This window comes from Urocitellus parryii, chromosome 1 (assembly GCF_045843805.1).
Source record: "Urocitellus parryii isolate mUroPar1 chromosome 1, mUroPar1.hap1, whole genome shotgun sequence".
Lineage (NCBI taxonomy): Eukaryota > Metazoa > Chordata > Mammalia > Rodentia > Sciuridae > Urocitellus > Urocitellus parryii.
In genome coordinates this window covers 56,637,867-56,665,003 of record NC_135531.1, presented here as the reverse complement: position 1 = coordinate 56,665,003, position 27,137 = coordinate 56,637,867, and the positions used below count along the sequence as shown (strand labels likewise).

The 27,137-nt window shown below is 37.9% G+C and overlaps 1 protein-coding gene across 2 annotated transcripts in view; it reads left to right on the top strand.

The window, feature by feature from the left end:
• Positions 1–27,137, top strand: part of Sv2c (synaptic vesicle glycoprotein 2C) — a 166,523-nt gene that overhangs the window by 53,158 nt on the left and 86,228 nt on the right. For both annotated transcript variants that reach the window (XM_026404115.2, XM_026404114.2), the window contains exons 2-3: positions 8,158–8,338; positions 21,582–21,733. In XM_026404115.2, the coding sequence (XP_026259900.1) occupies positions 8,158–8,338; positions 21,582–21,733 (333 nt within the window). The remainder of the gene's footprint in view (positions 1–8,157; positions 8,339–21,581; positions 21,734–27,137) is intronic.

Here is a 27,137-nt window from a genome sequence, read left to right as displayed (position 1 = left end):
CGGGACAAGTTGAAGAGGAAGATGGAGTGCTCATAAAGGGCATTGCCCGTCTGACCCAGCAGTCACAGGTAGTGGGGTTCAGAGTGTGCCTGGAACAGCATGACTGGAACAGTGCAGAGAGGATTATGCTAGGGTGATTCAGCCTGGGAACACCAAGGGCAGAGAGCCCTCTTTGGTGGCCCAAATGAGCAGCTGGGAAGAGACCAGAGACTTGACAGACAGGTATGTCTGCACTCCCAGTCTGATCCTGGGCAATTCATATCCATGACAGGGAAATATGTGAGACCTGCAGTGGGTTAGATCCCCCACCTAGGACTAGAATTTTCAGAAAGTCCTGAGACCTTGACATTTAGCAGGGATGGGCATCTGCCCAGCAAAAAGAAATGTGGATCTAATCTCAAATACCTTCCCAGAAAGTTCCAAAATACAGTCACAACTAAACATCAGCTGCTGAAATTTTCCATTTAGAAACTCTACATCAGCCCTGCTCTGGGAGCGTATCCTATAGGTGAGGTGGGAAGCTGGGAGCTACTGCAACGGGTTTTAGCTCCAGGCCACAACAGCTGGCAGCTTGGTGAGAAACACAAATAAATCAGATTTAACAACCTGTAGTCTCAATCAAAGGGTTACAGGATCCAAAAAGAAATGCAAAAATGGCACAACAGCATTAGCAGTGAACAAACATCTTTGCCAACAGTTTTAGCCAACTCAATGAAAACAAGCCCTTTATTCCTCATTAAGAATTTTTCCCGTACAAGTGGAAGAAATGATTTACAGTAGAAGGGGTAGAGAGAGAAAAGGGGAGGGGAGGGGAGGGGAGGGGAGGGGAGGGGAGGGGGGATAGTAGAGAATAGGACAGACAGCAGAATACATCAGACACTAGAAAGGCAATATGTCAATCAATGGAAGGGTAACTGATGTGATACAGCAATCTGTATACGGGGTAAAATTGGGAGTTCATAACCCACTTGAATCAAACGGTGAAATATGATGTATTAAGAACTATGTAATGTTTTGAACGACCAACAATAAAAAAATTTAAAAAAAAAAAAGAATTTTTCCCGGGCTGGGGATGTGGCTCAAGCGGTAGCGCAATCGCCTAGCATGCATGCTGCCCGGGTTCGATCCTCAGCACCACATACAAACGAAGATGTTGTGTCCGCCGAGAACTAAGAAAAAAGAATTTTTCCCCTATATTTCCCTTTTTAGTTTTAACTTAAATTTATATTTTACTCTTTTCCATTGTATGTGTGTGCACGTATGTTCTAGCTGGATTGATAGGTTTGAGAATATATATTTATTTATTCATACAATTCTTATTTCACTTTATTGCCTTTTTTCTTTACCCAATTGTTATTTAACCTTGTTTTGACCTTGGTGAGATAAAATTTTGTGTGGGTTTGATTTTTTTTTAATTTATTTTTATTAGTACCTTTGCTTTGCTCCTCTTATTATTCCTTCACTTTCCTTTCCCTCAAATTTTCTTATTCCCTATTCCTCTCTTTTTATCACTTTTAGCTATTTTTATTCCCCTGCACCTCCCTTTTTTTAACTAGGGATTGAACCCAGGGATGCTTTACCACTGAGCCACATCCCATTATTTTTATTTTTATTTTATTTTTTAAATTTTGAGACAGGGTCTTGCTAAGTTTGCTGAGGGCCTTTCTAAGTTGTTGAGACTAGCCTTGAACTTGTAATCCTCCTGCCTCAGCCTCCCAAATCACTGTGCCTGGCTTATTTCTCCTTATTTATAGCTGCCACCTGTTACCTCTCTCCTTATTCTCCTTGGTTCATTTTCAAAATATTTCAAACTTGTTCTTGCCTCCCTGCCTTATTTTCTCTTCACTTAAGGAACTGTAATTTCACTATCTGATAGAATTATTTAGTTTATAAAATTCCTACCCCATTCATGTTGTGGTGGTTATTATCCAGTGCTGACCCATTTAACATTTCTATTCAAGTGACAGTGTTACAGATATCATAGTAGGCACTGGACATTTATTTTAAGGCTTTACATGTTTGCTACCACTATTGCTTTTCCTCGTTCCCCCTTTCTCTAAAAGGAGCTGGGAAGTGATGGCAGCACTACAAGTTCATGGGGTACAGATTGTGCTGCTGAGTTAGATTCACAACTCAACCAAGTAACAGTGAAATTCACTCCACACATAAACTAACCCCATTCAAGCTCCAACAATACTTCAATATGTAGAGTTGAACCAACAACCAACCAGGCCCTCAGGTCCCTCTCCTGGACTTTTACACAATAGTGCCTGGTGATTTCAACACACCCCTTTCACCAATAGACAGGTCATCCAGGTGTAAAATCAATAAAGATATTCTGACCTACGCAATACCATAAATCAAATGGACCTAACAGATACCCACAGAATATTTAACCCCAAAACAGCTGAATTTACTTTCTTCTCAGAAGTTCATGGAACAATTTCCAAAATAGACATGTTTTAGTTCACAATGTAAATCTTGGCAAATATAAAAATACTGATATAAATCCCATGAATCTTATCAGATAATAATGGAATGAAATTAGAAATCAATATTAGGAAAAATTATAGAAATGACATAAACAAATGGACATTGAACAATGCTCTTTTAAATTAGAAACAGATCATAGAAGAAAAAAAAAGAAATTCTTAGAAATAAGTGAGAACACAACTTAAACAGACCAATATCAATTGAGGAAATAGAAGAAGCCATCAAAAGACTACCAACCAAGAAAAGCCCAGGACTGGATGAGTACACAGCAGAGTTTTACAAAACCTTTAAAGAAGAACTTATACCAATACTTTTCAAGCTATTTCAGGAAATAGAAAAAGAAGGAGCACTTCCAAATTCATTCTATGAGGCCAACATCACCCTGATTCCTAAACCAGACAAAGACACTTCAAAGAAAGAAAACTACAGACTAATGAACTTAGATACAAAAATCCTTAATAAAATTCTGGCAAATCAGATACAAAAACATATCAAAAAGATTTGCATCATGATCAAGTAGGATTCATCCCTGGGATGCAAGGCTGGTTCAGTATACGAAAATCAATAAATGTTATTCACCCATCAATATACTTAAAGAAAAGAACCATATGATCATCTCGATAGATGCAGAAAAAGCATTCGACAATGTACAGCATCCCATTATGTTCAAAACACTAGAAAAACTAGGGATAACAAGAATCTACCTCGACATTGTAAAAGCTATCTATGCTAGGCCTCAGGCTAGCATCATTCTGAAAGGAGAAAAATTGAAGGCATTCCCTCTAAAATCTGGAACAAGACAGGGATGCCTTCTCTCACCACTTCTATTCAACGTAGTTCTTGAAACACTGGCCAGAGCAACTAGACAGATGAAAGAAATTAAAAGTATAAAGATAGGAAAAGAAGAACTCAAATTAGCACTATTTGTGGGTGACATGATCCTATACCTAGCAGACCCAAAAGGTTCTACTAAGAAATTTCTAGAGCTAGTAAATGAATTTAGCAAAGTGGCAGGATATAAAATCAACACGCATAAATCAAAGGCGTTCCTGTATATCAGTGACAAATCCTCTGAAATGGAAATGAGAACAACCACCCCATTTACAATATCCTCAAAAAAATAAAATACTTGGGAATTAACCTAACAAAAGAGGTGAAAGAACTATACAAAGAAAACTACAAAACACTAAAGAGAGAAATAGAAGAAGACCTTAGAAGATGGAAAGATATACCTTGTTCATGGATAGGCAGAACTAACATCATTAAAATGGCGATGTTACCAAAAGTACTCTATAGGTTTAATGCAATGCCAATCAAAATCCCAATGGCATGCCTCACAGAAATAGAAAAAGCAATCATGAAATTCATCTGGAAAAATATAAGACCTAGAATAGCAAAAGCAATTCTAAGCAGGAAGAGTGAAACTGGCGGTATAGCGATACCAGATTTTAAACTATACTACAGAGCAATAGTAACAAAAACAGCGTGGTACTGGTACCAAAACAGGCCGGTAGACCAGTGGTACAGAATAGAGGTCACAGAGACCAATCCACAAAATTACAACTACCTTATATTAGATAAAGGTGCTAAAAGCATGCAATGAAGAAAGGATAGCATCTTCAACAAATGGTGCTGGGGAAACTGGAAATCCATATGCAACAAAATGAAACTGAATCTCTTTCTCTCACCATGCACAAAATTTAACTCAAAATGGATCAAGGAGCTAGGGATCAAACCAGAAACTCTGCATCTGATAGAAGAAAAAGTTGGCTCTTATCTCCATCTTGTGGGGTCATGCTCCAAATTTCTTAATAGGACACCCATAGCACAAGAGTTAAAATCAAGAATCAACAAATGGGACATACTCAAAGTAAAAAAGTTTTTTTCTCAGCAAGAGAAACAATAAGAGAGGTAAATAGGGAGCCTACATCCTGGGAACAAATATTTACCCCTCACACTTCAGATAGAGCCCTAATATCCAGAGTATACAAAGAACTCAAAAAATTAAACAACAAGAAAACAAATAACCCAATTAACAAATGGGCCAAGGATCTAAACAGACACTTCTCAGAGGAGGACATACAATCAATCAACAAATACACAAAAAAATGCTCACCATCTCTAGCAATCAGAGAAATGCAAATTAAAACCACTCTAAGATACCATCTCACTCTAGTAAGAATGGCAGCCATTATGAAGTCAAACAATAATAAGTGCTGGCAAGTATGTGGGGAAAAGGGTACACTTGTACATTGCTGGTGGGACTGCAAATTGGTGCAGCCAATTTGGAAAGCAGTATGGAGATTCCTTGGAAAGCTGGGAATGGAACCACCATTTGACCCAGCTATTCCCCTTCTCAGACTGTACCCAAAAGACCTTAAAAGAGCATACTACAGGGACACAGCTATATCAATGTTCATAGCAACACAATTCACAATAGCTAGACTGTGGAACCAACCCAGATGCCCTTCAGTAGATGAATGGATTAAAAACAAAATGTGGCATTTATACACAATGGAATATTACTCAGCACTAAAAAATAACAAAATCATGGAATTTGCAGGGAAATGGATGGCATTAGAGCAGATTATGCTGAGTGAAGCTAGCCAATCCCTAAGGAGCAAATGCCAAATGTCTTCTTTGATATGGGGGGGGCGGCTCAAAAAAGAGCAGGGAGGAAGAGCATGAGAAGAAGATTACCATTAAATAGGGACAAGAGGTGCATGGGAATGGGAGAGAGAAGGGGAATCAAATGGAAGATGGAAGGAAACCCTCATTGTTACGCAAAATTACATGTAATATGGTGTGAGGGGGAAGAAAAAAGACAGAGAGAGAAAAGTGTCACAGTAGAGTAGGTAGAGACAGGTGATGGGAGGGGAGGGGAGGGGAGGGGGGATAGGAAGGGTAGCAGAATACAATAGACACTAGTATGGCTGTAAGTATAAACGTGGCTATAAAACCAATGTGATCCTGCAATCTGTACATGTGGAAAAATAAGAATTCACACCCCATTTGAATCAAATGTATGATATGTCAAGATCATTATAATGTTTTGAGCAACTAATAAAAGAATTTTTTTAAAAAAAAGAGGAATAACAATCTGTCTTGCTTAGGTCTTGTATTAAGTGAGCAAATATTTTCGAAACAATTAATGTCTGGAGTAAACATTAAATAAATGCTTGCTATTATTAATTTTACAAAAAGAAATAAGTGAGAACAAAGACACAACATATCAAATTCTCTGGGACAGCATGAAGGCATTACCAAGAGGAAAGTTTATAAAACTGAACGCTTACAGATAAAAAAAAAAAATCCCAAATAAGTTATCTAATGAAAACATCAAGGACCTAGAAAAAGAAGGACTAATTTATACTAAAATCAGTAGAAGACAGGAAACAATTAAGATCAGAGCCAAAATTAGTAAAATTGAGAATAAAAAACATTGTGAAGTTTAGTGCAACAAAGAGCTGGTTCTTTGAAAAGATAAATAAGATTGATAAACCCTTAGTGAAACTAATCAGAAGAAATAAAGAGAAAACAAATCAACAAAATTAGAGACAAAAAAGGAGATATCACCATGGACACTTCTGAAATCCAGAGGATCATTAGAAATGATTTTGATGCTGAGCACACAATAGGACAAAGCAAGGTAAGCTAGTGATGTCACTGCTTCTGTAGCTTAACTTCTGTGAAACCCCTTTTCCTGTGATAACTGGTGTAAAACAATGGTATCACAATAACTATGGTGGGCCACAGGAGGTCTTGGGTTAGTGTGCTATCATGAAGGAGGGAGGCTGTAGGATTTAAAGGGTGGAAAGACTTTGTTCTTATGCCTGGACATATAAGAAAGATTTCCAGGTCTTTAGATTGCAGCATCCACAGGCCACTCCTTATTTATGGAAGCTTACTTTCTGACTTACAGACATTTTTAAAGATACAGGCGTTATTATGGAGAAGCTTAGCAACCAGTTATCCTTCTGAGAACCGGGAGCCGCAAACTTGAGCCTCTTATGCTATAAATAAGAGATGTGCTGCATATGCATTTTCCTGAATGAGTCTGTCTGCTTTTGAAATTCCCTTGCACTGTGCTGATCCATTCTTTAACCATTGTCTGGACATGCACTGGATCTCATGATATGAGATGAGTGGTCTCTATTGAGAAGGATCATCTGTGTATAGTCAGTCCTGTGGTTCAGAGAAAAATACGTCATCCACACTCTGGCAAAGTTTGACCACCCACCTCTTTGCAGTACTACAATCTAATTAAAAATAACTTACATTTTGTCTGATTTTACAATTGCTCCCAACATTCACCATTCACTATAGCTTGGTATACTCAGCTATCTGCAAGGAAGCATCCTCATTGATGTGAGAGTCTCAAGACCTTGCCAAGTGTTTTCCTTCTGAGTCTCATATCGATTCGTTAACTGGTTAGCAAACTAATTTGGGAATGAATGTTTAAATAGGATGTTTCCCAAATTAACCTAAAGCAACAAATAAAACAATGCTCTTTTTTTCACCCTCTTACTTTGATGCCACAGAGAATCTCAAATATGCCTTAGAAAATGGTGGTTGGGTAAAGGAAGGAAAAAAACAAAAGTGGTTGAAATATGAAGCAGCAGCTTTTTTAATGCCACATCCAGATATCATAAATTTTCATTTATTAATTATGTTATTTTTCTTAGACATTTTATATGGTTTTAGAAATCCTTTTGAACTAACATTTACCATACCTAATAACATTCTAGACTGGGCTTGTGGGAATTGGCATTTTAGAATAATAAAATGAATTTGAAACATTCCCAAAGTCTGGTCTGGAATCTGGAGTCTACTACTCACAGCAACAGCAAGAGAGATGTCTATTTAACTCCTGTTTTTTCCATTTTTTTCCCTTAGGGATTGAAGCCAACAATGATAAGATTCATTTTCCCAACATACTAACAGTTTTTTCTCCTTTCTTTAAGCTCCTCACTCCAAGAGTCTTCTCTGAAGATCATTTTAAGATTAACTCTTGTAAACTCTAAGCCCACTTTCCTTAACTCCCAAGGAAAGGCCTGGGATTTCAAGAAGGACCAGAGAGAAAAAAAACCCATGGGATCCCCTATTGGGGGATAGGGTCTGGCTATGGCACAGATCATCTGACACAAGCAGAGATTTGAGGCAACATATGGGGTCCAGTTTGACCTGGGGGCCCTTGCCTTGGTCTCTTACCTTGGTCTCTTACCTTGGCCAGTTTGACCTGGGGGCCCTTGCCTTGGTCTCTTACCTTGGTCTCTTACCTTGGTGATGCACTGGGCATTCAGACCAAAGGTGACCTGACCATGAGTCAAACTCTAGGATTACTTTGAGTGGATACTTCTCATGTCTGCCTACTGTATAACCACCCTCTCAAGACTGGGATAGGATGCAACCATCTTGTAGTGTTGGGCATGAGATGGTAGAGGAAATAACTTCCCATCAGCCCTTGCAAATGGTCATGGCAGCCCAAGGTACCTTTCATAGCTTATGCAACTTAGAACTGAACTGAATCCTAAAGGATGTATTTGTTAAGAGTGTGTCTCTAAGCAAAATGCTGGAATGTATTTTGTTCCTTGTTCATTTGCTGTCACCTGTGTCATTTACTCTGGATTTCTGATGTGTTTCTTTGTTTTCTGTGTGTTGCAGGCAGCATAGTGTACCTCGGGATGATGGTGGGGGCGTTCTTCTGGGGAGGACTGGCAGACAAAGTGGGAAGGAAACAGTCTCTTCTGATTTGCATGTCTGTCAACGGATTCTTTGCCTTCCTTTCTTCATTTGTCCAAGGTTATGGCTTCTTTCTCTTCTGTCGCTTACTTTCTGGATTCGGGTAAGGTTTTCACCTTCATATTTTATAGTAATGTGTTTATTTCATAATTGTATACATTCTTCATCCTAGAAGACCTCATTACCAATTGATTATTTCTTACCAACTCTCTTTCTCTGTGTTTGTGTCAGCCTGAGGAGTTACACTGCTGAGTTTTAGAGATATAATTGTCTCTGTCTGTCCACAGACTCACAGGTCAATCTGAGGGATAAGTGAAATATACCTATGTTCTCACAGCTGACACTTATATATATCAAACCTCCAGGAAATTGATATTGTTTAAATGGAAAGTTATTTCCATAACAGAGCATGTTCATATATGCATGTTTCTTCTGAAAATTTAATTTAAGCAAGAAATCCTTCTGCCAACTAAGAGCTAATTAAAGGTCCAAACTATTTAGGGATGATCTTAAATTCAGGATTAGAGTGTCACATATGACTGTAGTTTTATTGATATGCATTATCTGGGTGTCTGACTAAGTAGGAAGCCTGCTTCTTGAGGTGGAAGAGGCACTTTAGGTAAGTTCCTGACTCCTATAGGATTAACAGAAGTCGTGCTACTAGCCAAGTGCAGTGACATGGGAGAGCCAATGATGGAGCCATTTTCTTCAAAGAAAGCACTTATTACTACACTATGTGAATCCACAGGTTTGGGAAAACTCAATAGCTTGATTAGGAGAGTGTGAGAAATTCTACTTTATTAAGGAAAAATTTAGAGATATAAAATTTCTGATTCATAACTAAGAATTTAGAGACATTCTTTTCATTGATAGGCTTCTTTCTCTTCATTTAAATTTTTAGATGAAGAGAAGGAGACAGACTGGGCTATGAATCTGAGATGTTATTGGTTGCAGTTGTTGATGATACAATATCACAACCTATGCAGCAGAACACAATTTTGTGAAATAAGATAAGGGTATTCCAGGATGTCTTTCTTAATTACATATAGCAGTATTTCCTATAGCTCCTCACATGACAGGTACAATAACAAATATTTGACTGACTTGCACAATTTTCAGGAGCATTCCTTAAAGGGACAACACTGCACTACACCAAATTAAGATGGTTACAGAATTAAAGAAAGTATATTTTTTCTTGGGAAAAAAAAATGATCAGAATCAATTATTTTCTTTGTGATGATGGGCGAAAGGGACTTGACCTCAACAGAAGGAATCCTTGGTGTTAGTCTGTGTGAGATCGGCTGCATACACTGTTGTGATATGGGGTGGTATTTTAGTTCATGTATTCTCTGAGAAATTTTGATATCCACAAACTCAGAGTACCTGAAGGGTGAAATGGTTATGACAATTTTAATTGTCAATCTGTGTTGTAACATGGCCAACCCAATTGACTATAGAGACAAAGGGCCATTATGATAACTGCAAAATACTGCAAACCAATGGACTGTCCAGAAACTAATTCTGGAAGGAAGAGGAAACTATGTGGGCTTATTCACGATACCAGCCTTATCCCTATCATGAACAAATTATTCTCCAGTCAGCAGGTCAGGGCTGCTAACCTCTAACGAACAAAAAATTATCCTGAAAAGCACAATGTATTGCTAACACAGGTGGTCTCTATAAATTGTGATCTGAGAGGTGATAGCACTGTAGCAACTTCATGAAGTTGGCATAGGACTGGAATCAAGAAATTCACATCATTTAGGCTCTTCCTGGTGACTCCACACTTTCTTTTTTCTTTTGTGAAATGGAGATAACAGAACCTTACATTCCTACCGTGGAGTATAAGGATCAAATGAGATAATGTACTAAATAAAAGTAATGGTAAAGAAGAAAATGTGAGATAATGTTTTAGAATTCACCCATGATTTTTGGCATTTCCTGTTCCCTCTGAACTTGTTCTCTCATTCACTCAGCTAAGCTGCCCTGTGCTCATTGCCTCAGAGTGACAACAGGAAGGACGCAGAAAGGGGCCTCTTCCTGGCTTTGAATTCAAATCTGACCCATAAAGTAAAGTGAAATGATCAATCATGGACAAAAGATTTGGGAGAAAGTATGGCAAATAAAATCAAGCCTCCCTGCTCACCAGGACAGGTGACAATTTCCTAGGCCAGGGACAGGGCTGAGGGGAACATGATGTGAGTTTAGTTATCTTAGTAGAGGAATCAAAACATCTTGAGTTTTGTGTAACCCCGCAGCTGAGGGGACTTAAGAAATTAAACTAAAAGAAAAGAAGAAAGATATCTGTATTAGTCAGGGCTCTCTGGAGAGACAGATCCAATAGGCTAGCTAGCTAGATAATGGGGAATTTATTAGGGGGATTGGTTCATGAGATTGTAGAAGCAGAGAAATTCCACAGCAGGTTGTCTAGAGGTTGGAGACCTCTGGGTGTTATTAGCATGGCTCTGTCCAAGTCCAAAAGCCTCAGAACCAGGGAAGCCAATTGTGTCATTCGCAGTCCAAGGTCTGAGTACCTAGGAAGATGGGGATACTGATACCAATTCCAGAATTCAAAAGCCAGAGAAAAAAGATGTTCCAGCTCAAGAAGAGAGAGAGAGAGGAAAAAAAAATTCTCCTTTTCCTCTACCATTTTTTGTTATGCTCAGGTCCCCTGGCTAGTGCACGGTAACTGCCCAGATCAAGGGTAGATCTTCCCCACTCTGTCCACAGACTCACAGGCCAATCTTCTCTGGAAATACCCCATGAATACTCAGAATAATACTCCCCCAGCTATCCAGGTTTCCCTTAATCTGTTGGCAAGTTGTCAATCATGATATCTTTCCCCCTCATCTGAGTTTGTAGAGTACTGCCTCCACTGGCCCAGGGTACTTTTCAACATCAGTTTATCCGGGTACCCTGTCCTTGAATAGCTGTGAAGTCTCATCCAAATGAGACTCTGGGCAATCTCTTTTCTCTAGTCCCATCCAATTTAATTCAAACCTCATTTTAGCTCCTGCTCTACCTCCTGAAGCCATGCCAGGCCTTTCCTAGAAGAATCCTATTTCCTAGCTGAATCCTCTCCTCAAGCTGCGTGGTTGGTTATAGAAGGAAGCCCCCCAGTTAGCCCTCCCAGTCTCCACCCTCCAATCGTAGTACCTGAAGAGAGGTTTCAAGGGGCTTGGGAGGTTCCCAAAAGGAGAAAAAAAAATGACAACATTGTGAATGAGAAACCAAATTCCACCCAGAAGCGCTTCTTGTTTTCAAAGGCATGTAATGTTTAAATCATTCATTCTATTAATTATGAACTCAGTTACCTAAACAGCAGAAGTGTTGATAGATTTCCTTTTTATTTAAACATTCTTTATTAAAACGAGCCAGAGCATTAAGATTGTCATGGTGAAGACCTTAAATAAATACTCATGTTATAGCTGTATGGCTAAGCATCTCCTTTCATCCACCTCTGATCCAATGTTTAAATTGAGGAAAACTCAATTTAAAAATTGAGATGACCAGGGAATTAAGGTTTTACAAGGTCAGGAAAGTTTCTGTTGTGGGCCTCTGGCGCTCAGACCCTCTAAGCCACATGTCTTTCACAGGAGCACAGTACTAGCCCCTTTCCCATTTTGAAGGTTGTTCTCCCAGAGCCTTCACCCTACCCACCTGGGGGAGGTGTTTACCTGACAGCAACTCACAGTGGCTCTCACTGTAACTCCGTTTTGTCTTCTTGAAGATACTTAGTTTTTACTTTTATCTTTCTCTCCTCTACCAGCATGTAAATTCCAAAGGGCTTGGATTTGGACAATAGTCTTTTTCTATCCTGGCCCTTAGGATCAGTGGAGCATTGATTCCTAGACCTCTTGGATAATGTTCAAGACATCAGTGTATAATGCATGTAACCTGTGCACATTCTCCAGTATACTTTGTCATCTTTATATTATTTGTAATACCTAATACAATGTAAGTGCCATATAAATAGTTATAGTGTGTTGTTTAGGAAATAATGACCAAAAAAAAAAAGTCTCTACATATCCCTATAGATGCAGGGTTTTTTTTCTGAATATTTTGGATCCATGGATAGTTCAATCCACAGACCCAAACCTCACAGATATGAAAGGCAGGTGAACTGCTTAGTTACTGAGGAAGGATGGGCATGTTACTTGCAGAGGCAAGACAGAAAACAGAAAAATCTGACCCTGCAGACCAGGGCTAGTTCATCTAGTGCTCCTAGAAGTGAAATAGGAAGCCTATTAATTAAATTCTTACTTGACCTGTATAAGCAGAAAATTTCCATGTCTAGTTAACAAAAACTTAAATTGAGTCATAAAAACAGAAAGTCATGTCCCCTAAATAAACTTCTAGACTACAGCCACTTCATAGACCCAGAACCTCTTGAACGAGGTACAGACCAGGTTCCCATGAGAAACAGTGCCACTACCCTGCCAAAAATGTGTTTTGTTGATATTTCTCCCAGCTTTCACCAGGAAGACTGAACTTGGGGGGAAAAAATCAGGCTTCTCATAACTTACTGGACATAGACTCTGAACTAGCACTAATTCCAAGAGATCCAAATGTCACTGTGGTCCACCAGACAGAGTAGGAGCTTTTGGAAATCAGTGGTCAATGGGGTTTTAGCTCAGATCTTTCTCACAGTGAGTCATTGAGTCATTGACTCCATCCTGTGCTTAATTCCACAGATCTGGAATGCATCATTTGAATAGATCCATTTAGCAGGTCGAGCTTGGTAGAGCTCCTACCCACCAGCTCCATGACCCATAAATTTTAGAACATGAAGAGAAATTCTAGGTCAAGCCCACAGCCTTCATTTTGCAGATTTAGAACCAGAAATGACTCAGCTAGGAGTTAAGTTGCATTTAAGTTCGTTTAACTCAGAACTCTACAATTTAGTAAATGGTACATTCTGACTCCGAGGATTGAATGTCTTTCTGCCAGTTTTGATGCAAATGTCACATGCAGTTGCTCTCTTCTGTAGCATTGTTAGCAGCACTATATCATGTTCCTTCAACACTGAAGGGGACTAGAAGTTATTGTTTCAGATAGATCTACCTGAGTTTATTATTTCATTGTCTCTAAATGTGCTTTCCTCCTAATTCTCCAAGTCAAGTTATGAGTATATCTTCTTAGAAACATAAATATGCCCAGCTGCCATATTCTGTGTGAGTCTAAATATTTATTCAGTACAAAGAAAGATTTTTTTGCTGGGGACAACAATGTTTTACAGGAATGAAGGATAGGCCATCAAAAATTACTCATCTGTCTTTTATTTTCCTAAACAAATCTCACACCAAGGAACAGACACCTCCCTCCCCCTCTTTTGTAACAGAAAATTAGAAAGATGGGAAATGGAGTTGGCACCACTGATTCATTTTCATTTGCCCCAGAATTAAATTATTTGTTTCCAGTCACTGTTAATTATGGGAATGATAATGTGTTGGATGCCAGGCATTGTCAGAGTTGGAAACTTCTCACGGAGGGTCTGGCATTGCTAAGCATGAAGGTCAGGAGAAAAATACAACAGCAACAAGAATTAAAATGAAATTTCAGTGTGTCTGTGCATCTTAAGACAAAGAATAGTCATTGTATCTCTATAAATGGAGCCTAACAAATGCGTCCTTCATAGCTATTTGCAATATCCATTCATTAACTATATATTATGTATAATAACACTACCTTAGCTTTGCAGAAATGGTCACCATTAACTGGAATTCTTCAGAATGTTTTGTAGTAGCATTTCATTTAGTCCCACTATTGTTTTTAATTATTAAGCATTCAAAAATACTATGCCTTTTTTTAATTAGAAAAGTGAGGCACAGATAGTTCCAATGGTCAACCATTCCCAACTCTTCTGATTTTTTAGTTTGATTCTGAATTATAAGGTTTTTTTTTCAAAACCAATCTTCCTCTTAAGATATGTTTTACTTCTTTACCATATTGGAAAAAATGCAGATTCATTTTAAAAATTTCAAGACTTTTAAAATATGTTTTATCAAATACCTCTGTAGTGCCTACCCTATGAGAGGTGCTGGAGTCAGCACTTTACATATATTGACTAGTATCAACCTCACAGTGACCCTCTTAAGATACTATTCATAATATTTGATCTATATGATCTATATATTATAGATGAGGAAGTTGAGGCACAGAAAGGTTAAGTAACTAACTGAAGTCACACAGTAAATGATGTAGTGGTTTCATACTCAAGCAGTCTGGGTCCAGAATCCAAACTTATAACTCCCAAACTCTGAAGATCCCAGACTTAGCCAGAAATGTCTGATTCCTTATAGCCACATGCCCCATACCTGATGGGTGCTCCCAAATGTTTGAACAGATGAGTCCAGGAAGACTTCTGACCTCATAAAATTGGAATGGAAAGACATTTTTCAATTTCCAATATGGAAAATGGGGCAACAGTTGTACTAGATTATCTTTAATCCAAAAATAATCTCAAACTCAAGTTGTAGAGAGTAACTGGTAATATACTTGGTGCAGAGTTGAACCTAGTGGTGGGGTAGGTGGAGGGGTGATGCATGGATGGGTAAGCAGAGGGACAGTGGGGAAGTGGATGATGTATGTATAGATGTGTGCAGCAAGTGGCTGCATACATCTGCATGATCACCATTTCTTCTAGATCACCACAATGATCGCTGCATCTTCATTCATGGTACCAGGTAGATCCTGTGGTGATGCATTCTTCCAGCTCTCCCAACAGCTAGATTCATTAATTTTTGTTTGTTTTGTTGTCCAAGACAACATTAGAATCCTGAGCTATAATTACACCATTTCTCTTGGTGATGCCCGGTCTGTGGCTGCAGGTGCAGATGTCCACAGGTTTGGGGGCTTAGGGGACCAAGCTGAATGCAGACAAGGGCTTGGGTTGTTGAATTGCTATGTTTTCTTAGAAATGTTCTAGTTGTGCTCAAATTATGATTGCAGATTACTGTATTTTAAATAACCAAGTTTTCTGCCAATTATTCTCTTCATAGTTTTTATGTGCTATGATGTGCTATGAAGTTCCAAATAAATAAAAGATACTGAAAGGTTCATCTTTGGGGCTACTGCTTTGATTTCTTATTTTTGTGAGTGATTTAAAACATATGAATTGGTTCATATGAATTTAACATAGGAAGAAAACAACTCCCTATGTCAAAGAATATTAATATTTTTACTTATGGCTTTGGAGATTGGAAGACTAAAGCTACCTAAATCATGTGTCCTTTAGCACTGCTACTGGGCAAAGGAGATTTCCATCCTCCATTCCATATTGGGTTTAGTTACCACCAGTTAATGTGCTTCTCCTAATTATTTCTATATTGATTACTTTTTACAAATATGTGCCTTCTCGTTAACATAGCAATCTTATTTTCTGTGCCAGCCTGGCCTATTCAGATACTGTTAAGCCTGCTCTTTCATCCAAGCCTTGGAAACCCTTCCTGTGGTCTGGGATATGCTATGAAGTTCCAAATAAATAGAAGATACTGAAAGGTTCATCTTTGGGGCTACTTCTTTGATTTCTTATTTTTGTGAGTGATTTAAAACATATGAATTGGTTTAGAATTGCTTTATAATTGGCCTGGCAGTTCAAAGTCTTCTCATCTTTTTATTGATTCTGAGTAAGGATTAAAAGGACATTTTTCATGTAAGGTATTTGTAATGGTGATTCCTGGCATAGACTTTTTTATAAGCCCATAAATACATGTCTTCATAAAAGCATCCAGAATGGACTCTGGGTGGACTTTGTCCTCTGCTTATTATCTGTATAGAAGGTGTGACTTTACAATGATTATCTAACTTCCTCCTAAATTATGTTTTTAAATAATGCCTTGCTTCTCAATGGAAATGGAAAATGGAAGATGGAGGTAAAAGAATGTTTGATAATAACATGTTAAAATAAGCCAGAATGAAATTTTTCTTTGTTATATGCTTGCTGGAGAATTAAATCAGAACAGAATTAGTAGAATTCTTCCTCAGAACAAGAAGTCAATAGATAGTCTATAATCTTGCCCCTAAAATTATATCATACTTCAAACAATTTTAAGCACAACTATTCTTTTTTTAATCTATAACCTCCCCTTTCCCTGCAGAATCTTAAACCTCTCTTTGTCAGCTAGCTTTCCATTACTATAACAAAATACTTGAGATAACCAACTTTAAAAGAGGAATAGTTTATTTTGGTTCACAGTTTTGGAGGTTCCAGTCCATGTTCAATAGGCCCCTAGGTTTGAGGCCTGTGGTGAGGTAGCATCACCAGGAACACATGGTGGAGCAAGCTGCCTACCTCATGGCAGCCCAGAAGAAAAAGAGAGTGACAGGAAGGGACCAGGATCCCCATATCCCCTTCAAGGGTATGCTCTGATAACTGTAGCACCTCCCACCAGGCTCTATCTTTTGAAGGTTCCATCTCTTTCCAATTGTTCCACAGGGAGGGAAAATGAGCCTTTAACACGTGAGCCTTGGGGGAGACTTACCCAAACCATAGCAGCCACCATAAATTGGTATGAGGTATGGGGACAAACATTACCCACAACTGAGTTGCCATCTGAACTGGAGTAATATGAAATTTGCAGGGATTAGGAAAACCAGCTTCCCAGTTTCTCAGTGAGGTTTGTGTCGACAGTAATATTTGGCATCCTCTATCACCTGCTCTGTTAGACCGATTTCACTTATATATCTCACATTTCCCAGCACCTAAGAAATTTTATTTGCAAAGCCAATGCATTCTTTACCATACACAATATCCCACTCACAACTTTTAGACTATTGAGGAGGATAAATAAATTTGTTTCATGATATTTACCAAGCACATAGTATCAAGTCACATGCAGACCTAGTAAGTTGTGTATATGTGTGCTTGTGTGTGTGTGAGGGGGAAGTCCCTATTTAGTCCCAATTTAATGCAATTTTTTTTAGTTTCTTAATATTCTATAATTAATTTCCAAAACCAAAAATAATTATTATTTACTAAGGTTAATATCACTTTTATTAAAATTATTTACTACCCCAACTCCAAAATGCTGAATATCAAAATTCTATTTCATTTGTGTAAATTCAATTATTCTGAATCTGAATAATCTTCTGCCGTATAGAATGTGGATTTCAATGATTATTCCTTCTGTGCCTCCTAGCACCAAGGATAATTAAATTTGACAACTAATAAAACAATATTTGATACTGAGAAAAACTTTTTATAAACCACTCTGATTTTATTGCTTTATTGGTGTAAACAATCCATCAAAAATGAACTTGAAATAACAAGAACTTGAGCAGATTTTAACAGTTGTTACTATTATTATAAACTTTCCTTGTTAACTGAATTTATGGGTGTGTTATTCATCAGGTAAAGCAAAAGGCAACCACTTTATGTCATATGGACTTTTAAAATATGAAAGCAATTGTATTTTCCACATTAAATCCCCACTCATCACAAGAGTTTCTTAACCTTGGCACTATATTATTTTGGGCTAGGTAATTCTTTCTATGTGTTAAGAGTTATCCTGTTCATTATAGAATATTTAGTTTGGTCCCTGGCCTCTACCTACTTGATACCAGTAGCACCCTCTGAGCTGTGGCAACTAAAAATGTCCCCATCCATTGTCAAATATCTGTAGATGTTGGGCAGAGGGAAACACAATCAGTCCTCTTTATGAACTACTGGTACATAGGAGTTAAAGAACTTCCATTTAAATATTTTTAATCTTTAATATTTGTATTCTCAGAAATTGTATTTTAATGAAATAAGCAACATTAACAACAATAATAACTAATCATCATCATAATATGTATTAACCCCAGAGGTAGAATAACAATAGGAAATTTTTTTTAATTTATGAGCTTTGGATATTGGGTCGTGGCAGATATTCCTGCCCTTAATACTTATTGTAGGAAACAAATTTTCTTACAAAACAGGAGAACACCTGCCTTATCTCTTGTCTAAATATTTTTATAGCTGATAATTATATAAGCTACATTCATTTGGAAGACACACAGATATTTCATAAGCCCCTGGAATACCCAACAGGATTTTTTTGTTTCCCAGTGTCCTCTGACCATCTCAAATGAACTCTCTCAATGATAAGGGCCACCAAGGCAGTAAGGCACAGAGTAACTGAGGAACTTCTTGGGAGTTACATCACTATTGGAATTTCATCCCAGTACCCTCAAATTCTTTTGTGGTCTGATTGACCCAGGAAATGAAGTGTAGGTTTCCATCCTTTGAGATGTTTAAGTCCTCAAAACAGAATATTCTAGAAGATTTAGTGTACCAACTCCCAAAATGCAGAGTCTGGAATTTAGTTCTTTTTAGCAAACACTTGTTGCATGTCCACTGGGCCAGATGATAGTAATTCAAAGATAAAGACTACATGGTCCCCACCTTCAAGATGCTAATGATATACAAAATACCAATAACAGTTAACATTACAGCACAATGGAATGTTTTTTTCTCAACTTAAAGGATGTCACAGGAAGATGAAGGGTCATGTTTTCCCGAAAATAGAGGATAGTCTACAATAAGAAATGTAGATGTTTGGATTGTTTTGTAGATCTCTGAATATAAAGAATTTTTCGAAGTATTTAAGTAGGATCCTTCACTAATTCTTCAGGCTCTTTTATCCCTTGGCATTAGAGCTCCTTGCTGTCCATGCAAACAGCAACACCTTAAAAAAGAGGCATTGAATCAAAACCAGTTGGATTGCTTACAAGCCCAGAATAGTTGGTATTCACTTCTGCAACAATAATTGGTTGAAAACTAACAGGCAAGTATACATTCTTCCACTTGAAATTTTAACCACACTGAAGTACATTTATCTCAGTTCAGAGGCACCTGGCATATCTTGACGTGCAATTGTGCCTCCAAGAAGTGTGAGTTATAGCTATTATATACAGAATGCCCAGACTCCTGACAAAACATTAATTAGGATGTGAAAAGTCAGTAAAAACTGGAACTATTCTTATGTCTTGAAAAGAACTAGGACTTTATGTACAGAGAAATAAATGGATTCTTCACATTAAGTGAAAATAGGTATAGCAAGAAATGGTTTGTGGCATGGGCATTTTATTCCCCACTAAAACTGTGTGTTATAATGACACCACTTAAAATATATTCAAACACTGAATGTTTAAACTCAGCCTATTTCTTCATGGCATGAGCTACTTGAGAAGTTGTGCATGAGAACCATGTGAGTCTACCAAAGTGTGATACAGGACAAACTAGTTTTGACTACCTACTACATGCATTTATTTCTTGTTTGAGGGTTTGGTTGACTTTGTGTGTTGTTGCTAAATCACCAGGTGCTGCATTTGAAGATGTTGAAGTCATAACCCCAGATATTTTAGCTAGAACCACTGCCTTAATGGCCCAGAGAAACAAGTACAGATGCTTTTAAGTCATCTTAAATTTTAAGTCATCTCTTAAATTTTTGAATAGTAACTCTCACTTAGAAATACTCAGTGACTCAATATACATTATACATACACACACTGTATACAACAAGTATGTTAATGGTACAAAAAGTTTCATGACCTACACTTATGCTTTATCCTTATAATTTGGATTGCACTCAAATATCTTCATTTCTGATTTTTTAAAAGTTTTTTTTAAGATGGACACAATATCTTTATTTATTTGTTTTTATGTGGTGCTGAGGATTGAACCCAGTGCCTCACATGTGTGAGGCAAGCGCTCTACCGCTGAGCTATAACCCTAGCCCCTGATTTTTTAAGATGCTGTTTACAGGTAATAAATTAATTTCACAACCCATAGATTCAGTAATGCTGGCCTAAATAGTCTGCTTTCAACCAGCAATGGGATAAATATGGCATCACTTTGAGCAGGGAAAATACATGAAATGGTGCCATATTTTGATCTACCAGTTAATGCAGAACATTATAAATCTTGTGGTTCATCAGGTTACACCCAGTTTGCTGCAAAAATGGCCTTTTCCTAAATTGCATTTGCTGAAGTCACTTCCAATATTTCTTAATCATATCAAAGGCTCTAAGAAAATCAGTTATTGTTAAATGGATAAACACATGTTGTACTCCTAGACTCAAATTTATTTGAAATGTCAATAGCAATTTACCTGACAGAAATGTGAAGATAAATAAAGCAGTACATACTCTTTAACTGAGCCATCACCAGTTGGCTCCATAATCTGTTTATGTTGCTACATATCTTTATTAGAATACATATTTAAGAATTCATATAGTGTAAAGACAAGTATCTGATGTTTTCTCTCAAATGTGGAATCTAGAGGGAAAAAAAAGTACATAATGAAAGTCACATGGAAATCATTAGGTTAAAGAAGGGGACCAGAGGAATGAAAGGTAGGTATTGGAGTGAAATTGATCAAATTATGTTACATACATGTATGAATATGCTACAATGAAACCAAACTATTCTGTTTAATTAATGTGCACCAATGAAAAAATTTAAATTTAAAAAATAAATCGTTTTATCTATGCTACCTTACTTTCTGAACCCTACTTCCTAAAATTGGGCATTAAGACCCATTTCAAATTATAATGAAATCTATGGCCCTAGATTTCATCTCCCTAGAATGAATAAAATTTTGTTCTTTGAGAACACTTCACCCAAGTAGAGATCATTCAGTGACCATGTCATCTCTCCAACTCAGTCAGCAGCTCTTTTAATTACCCCTGCTGTGAGGAAGTAGTGTACCCCATCCCGTTCGAGTGTGCTTGATCATGTCTATTTGATTTTACCAGTGTCTATTTGAAGTATGCTCATTCAGCAGTAATATTCACTGGTTGGGACTCGAGCCAGTGAGGGACCTTATTGGCTCCCTGTTTGTCAACACATCAGGCTGACTGGGCTGGGGGGAGAGCTGCTTTTGGATGGTAGTATGTACATATTGCCAAAAGCCCCAAAGATGTGTTTGTAGCTGTTTCCAGAGTTTCCATCTCATGAATAGACATGTCACAGTGTCTCTTTTTGAAATGAGTTAATTAGAATATTCACTAGATTATACCAAATTATTGTAACTTTTTGTAAATATCATGTAGAACATTTGACACTGAGCAGAAAGTCCATCAGAATCTCAAGCGAACCTCTAAACAAAATGAGGGGGGAACCACTCCACCTTCTGGCCATATAGCCTAATTACAGGTTCAGGGTTTTGGAGGAATAATAAACTGCTAGTAAACATGAAGAGTATAATATTAAAATTACAAAATGACAGAAAATATATATTACTTGATATTCTGGTGTTGGGAGAGAGTATGTGTTGTTGGTGTTTGCTTTGGCTTTGCCCTTCACATCTCCTGTTAGCTGGGCAGGCCCCAATTTCATGTATTCTCTGGACTTCCCACAGGATTGGAGGAGCCATTCCCACTGTGTTCTCCTACTTTGCTGAAGTGCTGGCCCGGGAGAAGCGGGGTGAGCATCTGAGCTGGCTCTGTATGTTCTGGATGATCGGCGGCATCTATGCCTCTGCCATGGCCTGGGCCATCATCCCACACTACGGTAAGAGGCTGGCCTTGCAACAGCCAAGGGGCCACCTGGTTTTGCTTCCAATTCCATCCCCATATTTTCCTGTCTTCTACGTGCTATTTTGAGGTCTTGATGCCCAACACTATCATCATCATGGTTCTCCCTTTCATAGTGTCTACGAGTGGGTTTTTTTTTTTTCTGTGCAAAGATTGGAGTAAAGTAAGACTGTGTTAAGTGGTTCTTTGGGTATATTGATATAATAGAAAATAATATATTTTCCTCTGCTATGCTCTCACAATAATTCTGGCCACCCAAATGCATGGGCATTTTTTCCCCAGCAACCAGTTCTCCCATAGCTGGCTGGCCTTCAATTTAACTCAGTTCTGACACTATTTACCTGGGTTTAGAGTCAGATCCCACAAGCTCAGGACTCAGGCCCGTGAGATTGCCCCTCACTTCAGATGCCAGTCGCAGGTCCCAGAGGCCTCTGGAACTTCTGACTGACCAAATGTAAATTGGGTGTTCCCACTGTCTCCCTCTTCAGGATCAATCAGTTGCTAGAATGGCTCACAGATCTCTGGAAAACAATTTGTATTTCTCAGCTTATTATCGAGGATATTACAAAGGAAACAGATGAGCAGTCAGGTGAAAATACACAGGGAAAGGAGAAGAGTCCCTGTGCCTTCTCCAGGCTCACTACCTCCTGACACCTCCGTGCATTCATCAACCTGGAAGTCCTCCAAACCCCATAGTTCAGGGATACTTAGAGGATTCTCTAAAAGTCACATGGGCTTGGTCAATTATTAACTGGATTTCCAGCCTCTCTCCCTTTGTCAGAGGATGGAGGGTGAGGCTGAGGCTTAGTCTTTCTAAGCAGACCCCGCCCAGCAGACCAAAAGCAGCCTCATTAGAACAAAAACACCTTGTTACCCAGAACATTTCAAGGGTTTAGGAGTTCTGTGTCATGAAATGGGGATGAAGATCAAAATATATATATTTCTTACTAAAAAACACATTATCATAGTATACTATATAGCATTCTGCTGGCTTTTAAAAAATTTGTTCTTTTTAAATATACATGATAGTAGAGGATATTTTGACATATTATACATATACAGCGCATTCTAATATTTTTAAAGCCTATACTTATTTGTTTACATAACATATTTTAAAGCCAGGACTTATTTGTTTACATAACATATGTGCTATCAATCCTGGTATTTCCTCAGACAGAGGTGAGAGGATGCACAGATCATCACCAGCATTTAAGGCAAAATGACTTACAGCTGTTCTTGTGACTATCTACAATTCACACACACACAGGTGCCTGTATTCCTACCAGCCTCATCTCCTCCACCTCCAGGCAGCTCAGAACTGGGTTGGAAACACTGGAGTTCTATCTTAAGGACCCTTGATTTGCAGAATTGACCTGTCTGTGCTTCTAAGAGCCTCTCCTTAGTTTCTCCTAAGCACTTACTATCCTGCCATCCCAGAGTATTTAAAAGTTCCATATGTCTAAGCAATGCTCTCCTGCTCAGAAACTAGGAGCTTCAAGTTGCTTTGCCCACAGATGGTAAAATGCAGGGATAAGTGAACAGAATGCAGGAATCAGATTCAATATATAAGGAAAAGAGGAGATGTTTTGGTCACATTTGTGACCATACACATACACAAAGAAACAGGCCAAAGTTTGCAAAATAGGAATAGGAATACTGTATAAATTAAAACCACATATGGCCTCAAGACTCACCCTTTGGGAGCTGGTTGTGAAGCTCAGTATGCCTAGCATGCATGAGGCCCTGGATTCAATCCTCCAGTGCTGGGAAAAAGAAAAAAGAAACAACACATTTAGCTGGCTCTAAAATCTAATCAATCTCAAAAATTAGATCTCAATAACTCACTTTCCTCATTTTCTATTTTTCTGCTTTTGTTTTAGAACAGAGCAATTTTTCATTATAAAGCATAGCTTTGTTAAAGGACAACCTCAGAGAATTTGATTCATTGTCTATGTCAGACATAGACTTTGGTAATCAGAAGCACTATAATTTGTTTTACCCTACTGAATCCAAAATTCATGTTGTTGCTCTCTTTCTTTTGATAAACCTAAAAAGTCATATGAAAACTGAAATCGTATTTAACAACAAAAATAAGACATAGGAGTTGGTTACTTGACCCATAAAGAACTTTCATTTGCTGAACATTTAAATTAGCTCAGGTGATAGGTCTCTTCTGTGTGGATTCTGGTTGCTTCTAGTCCAAATATGTCTTCACATAGCCAGGACCTGCCACCATCTGAGGGATTAAAGGTTTTTCCTCCTTCATCTGGGGCCTGAAGACTTCATCAAGCCTCAGGACCTTCCTCTGTAGGACAACATTTAATTCATACCCCACTCAGTTCACTGGTTCAAATAGAAAAGACACTTAGGGATTGTTTCGTTGAACTTTATTTAAGGAGACAAAAGGAAAGTGCAGAGCTTCAACAGAAGAACCCACCAGTTCTTCCAGAAATGCTGCTAGACCGTCCTTAGAATGCCTTTGTGCAAATGAAAATAAGGTGCCCATCCACCTTCCCAGGAGGACTTAATTGCAGCCTCACTCACCATCTCTACCAGGTGCTCATGCAGGGTGCAACCTGGCAACTTCACAAGGCAATGCATTACTTTATCTTCTTCTCTCTCTCTCCGATTACTTCTTAGCCACCTCTAAATCAGCCTTGTCCTCTTTGTTATGACAGTACTGCTTCTTGGCCCCTGGTCCTCCCTTTCCACCATATAGGTCAGAATTTTACCGGCTTGCCTTCCTAAGCTTCTAACCTGCATTGGCTTCTGTGGTCTGCATACTCCCTTGAAGACTGGACATGATTGTTTTTATTTCTAATTTTTTCCTCACTAGGGATCCAGTTCCTCTGACTCTGCCTTTCTTTCACATAGCCTGCCCTTGAACTATGGATGATTCAAGATTGTTTCTCTTGCTTTGCCAACCATCAGTCAGTGATTGACCCACAAAGAATAATAGTCCCCAACTTTATTTTTCCATAACACACATAAGATAGCTCTTGTTTGTATCAGAAAGGGCTAGCTGATCCACATGTAACTAGAACAAGGGAAGGTTGTGAACCATAAACAATGCATGAAAAGTTACAGAAACAATCACAGCACAACAAAATTAAATGTCTGAAGCCGACTTTAATTTTATGCTGAAAATACCTTAAGATATTAAAATCTTATGGTCCTATTTTATTGAAGGTTTTCTGTGGCCAGAAATGTAGTACCAACAACAAATTATTTCAATCAATCCTGGCTGCAAATTAGAATCAACAGGGGAGATCTTTTAAAATGCCCTTGCTGAGATCATTGTTATGCTCTTGCAAGTTGAAGAGTTTTGTTTGGGTTTTTAAGGTTGAATTTTAAAACTCCTGTGTTGAGGTATATGAGTGATCATGATGCTCTGTGGATGGGTTTTTCAGGGGCATTCACATACAAAAAGTCATAAAGCTGGGTTCTTAAGATTTGTGCCTGTTGCTATGTGGGTGTTAAGCTTTTTCATTTAATTTAATTTCTTTTAGTAATTTTTCCATTTCTGCACTCCCTTGAAATTACCCAAGTTTGAATCCTTTCCCAGATCAATTAAATCAGATTATCTGGGCCAGGAACCCAGTGATGAGCATTTCGATTTTTATTTTTTCTAGTTTAAAGTATGATTAACAAGTAAGAATTATTTAGTGTGTACAACTTGATTTTTTTATGAATGTATACCTTGTGGAATGATGATGCAATCAAACTAATTTACATACCCATCATCTCCAGTGATTATCTTTATGTGTATGTGTGGTGAGAGCATTTAAGATCTACTCTTATAGTAAATTTCAAGTACATGATGCATTATTATTATTAACTATAGTTGCTATGTTGTATATTATATCTTCAGAATTTAGCATCTTGTGATTTTATATTCCTTATACTCTTTGACTACCATCTCCCTATTTCCTGAAAACTACTCTTCTACTGTCTGCTTCTATTATTTTGGCTTTTATTTTTTAGATTCCACATATGAGATCATGCAATTTTTACCATTCTGTGTCTGGCTTATTTCACTTAGCATAACGTCCTCCAGTTTTATCCATGTTATCTTCATGGTAGACTCTCCTTCTTTCTTTAAAATATTTATTTAGTTGTAGATGGACACAATGCCTTTATTTATTTATTTTTATGTGATGCTGAGGATTAAATCCAGTGCCTCACAAACATAAGGCAAGTGCTCCACTGCTGAGCTATAACCCAGCCCAATTTCCTTCTTTTTTAAAGCTAAATAATATTCTAGAGATTCAAAGTTCTACAGTTTAAAGTCTTACATTTAAGTCTTTAATCCATTTTTAGTTGATTTTCATTTATGGTGCAAGAGAAAGTTCTGAGTGCATTCTTTTGCAAGTGAATATCAAGTTTTCCCAACCATTTTTTGAAGAGACTCTCCTTTCTCCCATTGTATATTTCTGGTGCCTTCTTGAAGATTGTTGATCATATATGCATGGATTTGTTTCCAGGCTCTCTATTAGGTTCCATTGGGGTATCTAAATGTTTATGTTAGTACCATTCTGTTTCAGTAGCTATAGCTTTGTAATATAATTTAAAATAAAAAATTGTGAGGCCTCCAACTTTGCTCTTGCTTAAGATTGTTTTACCTACTCAGGATCTTTTGTAGTTTCATATGGTTTTAAGGGTTTTTTTTTCTTTTTCTTTTTCTTCAGAGTGGCTAGGAGGGCAGACTCATCTTTATTCAGAAGCTAAATTTTCATAGGAGATGCTTCATTTGTACTTAAATTTCATAAAATTTTAAGGATTGCTTTTTCTAATTCTATGAAAAGACACTGAATTTTGATAGATATTGCACTAAATCTGTTGATCACTTTGGGTAACATCAACATTTTGACTATTAATTTTTCTAACCCATGAACATAAGGTATCTTTCCCTTTATTTTTCCCTTATTCTGTTTCTTTTGTTAGTATCTTTTAGTTTTCAGTGTTCAGATCTGTTATAGTTTGGATGTGAGGTGTCCACCAAAAGCTCGTGTGTGAGAAAATGCAAGAACATTCGGAGGTGAAATGATTGGATTATGAAAGCCTTAAACCAGTCAAAGAATTAATCCCTCGATGGGCATTAACCAAATGGTAATTGATGGCAGGTAGGGTGTGGCTGGAGGAGGTGGCATTGGGGGTGTGCCTTTGGGGTATATATTTTGTATCTGGTAAGTGCTTCTTGATCATTATGTGCTTCCCTCTGCCACACTCTTCTGTCATGATGTCTGCCTCATCTCAAGTCCTGAGGAATGGAGCTGGCAGTCTATGGACTGAGACCTCTGAAACTGTGAGCCCCAAACAAACTTTTCCTCCTCTACAATTGTTCTTGTCAGGTCTTTCTTTCAGTCACAGCAGTGAAAAAG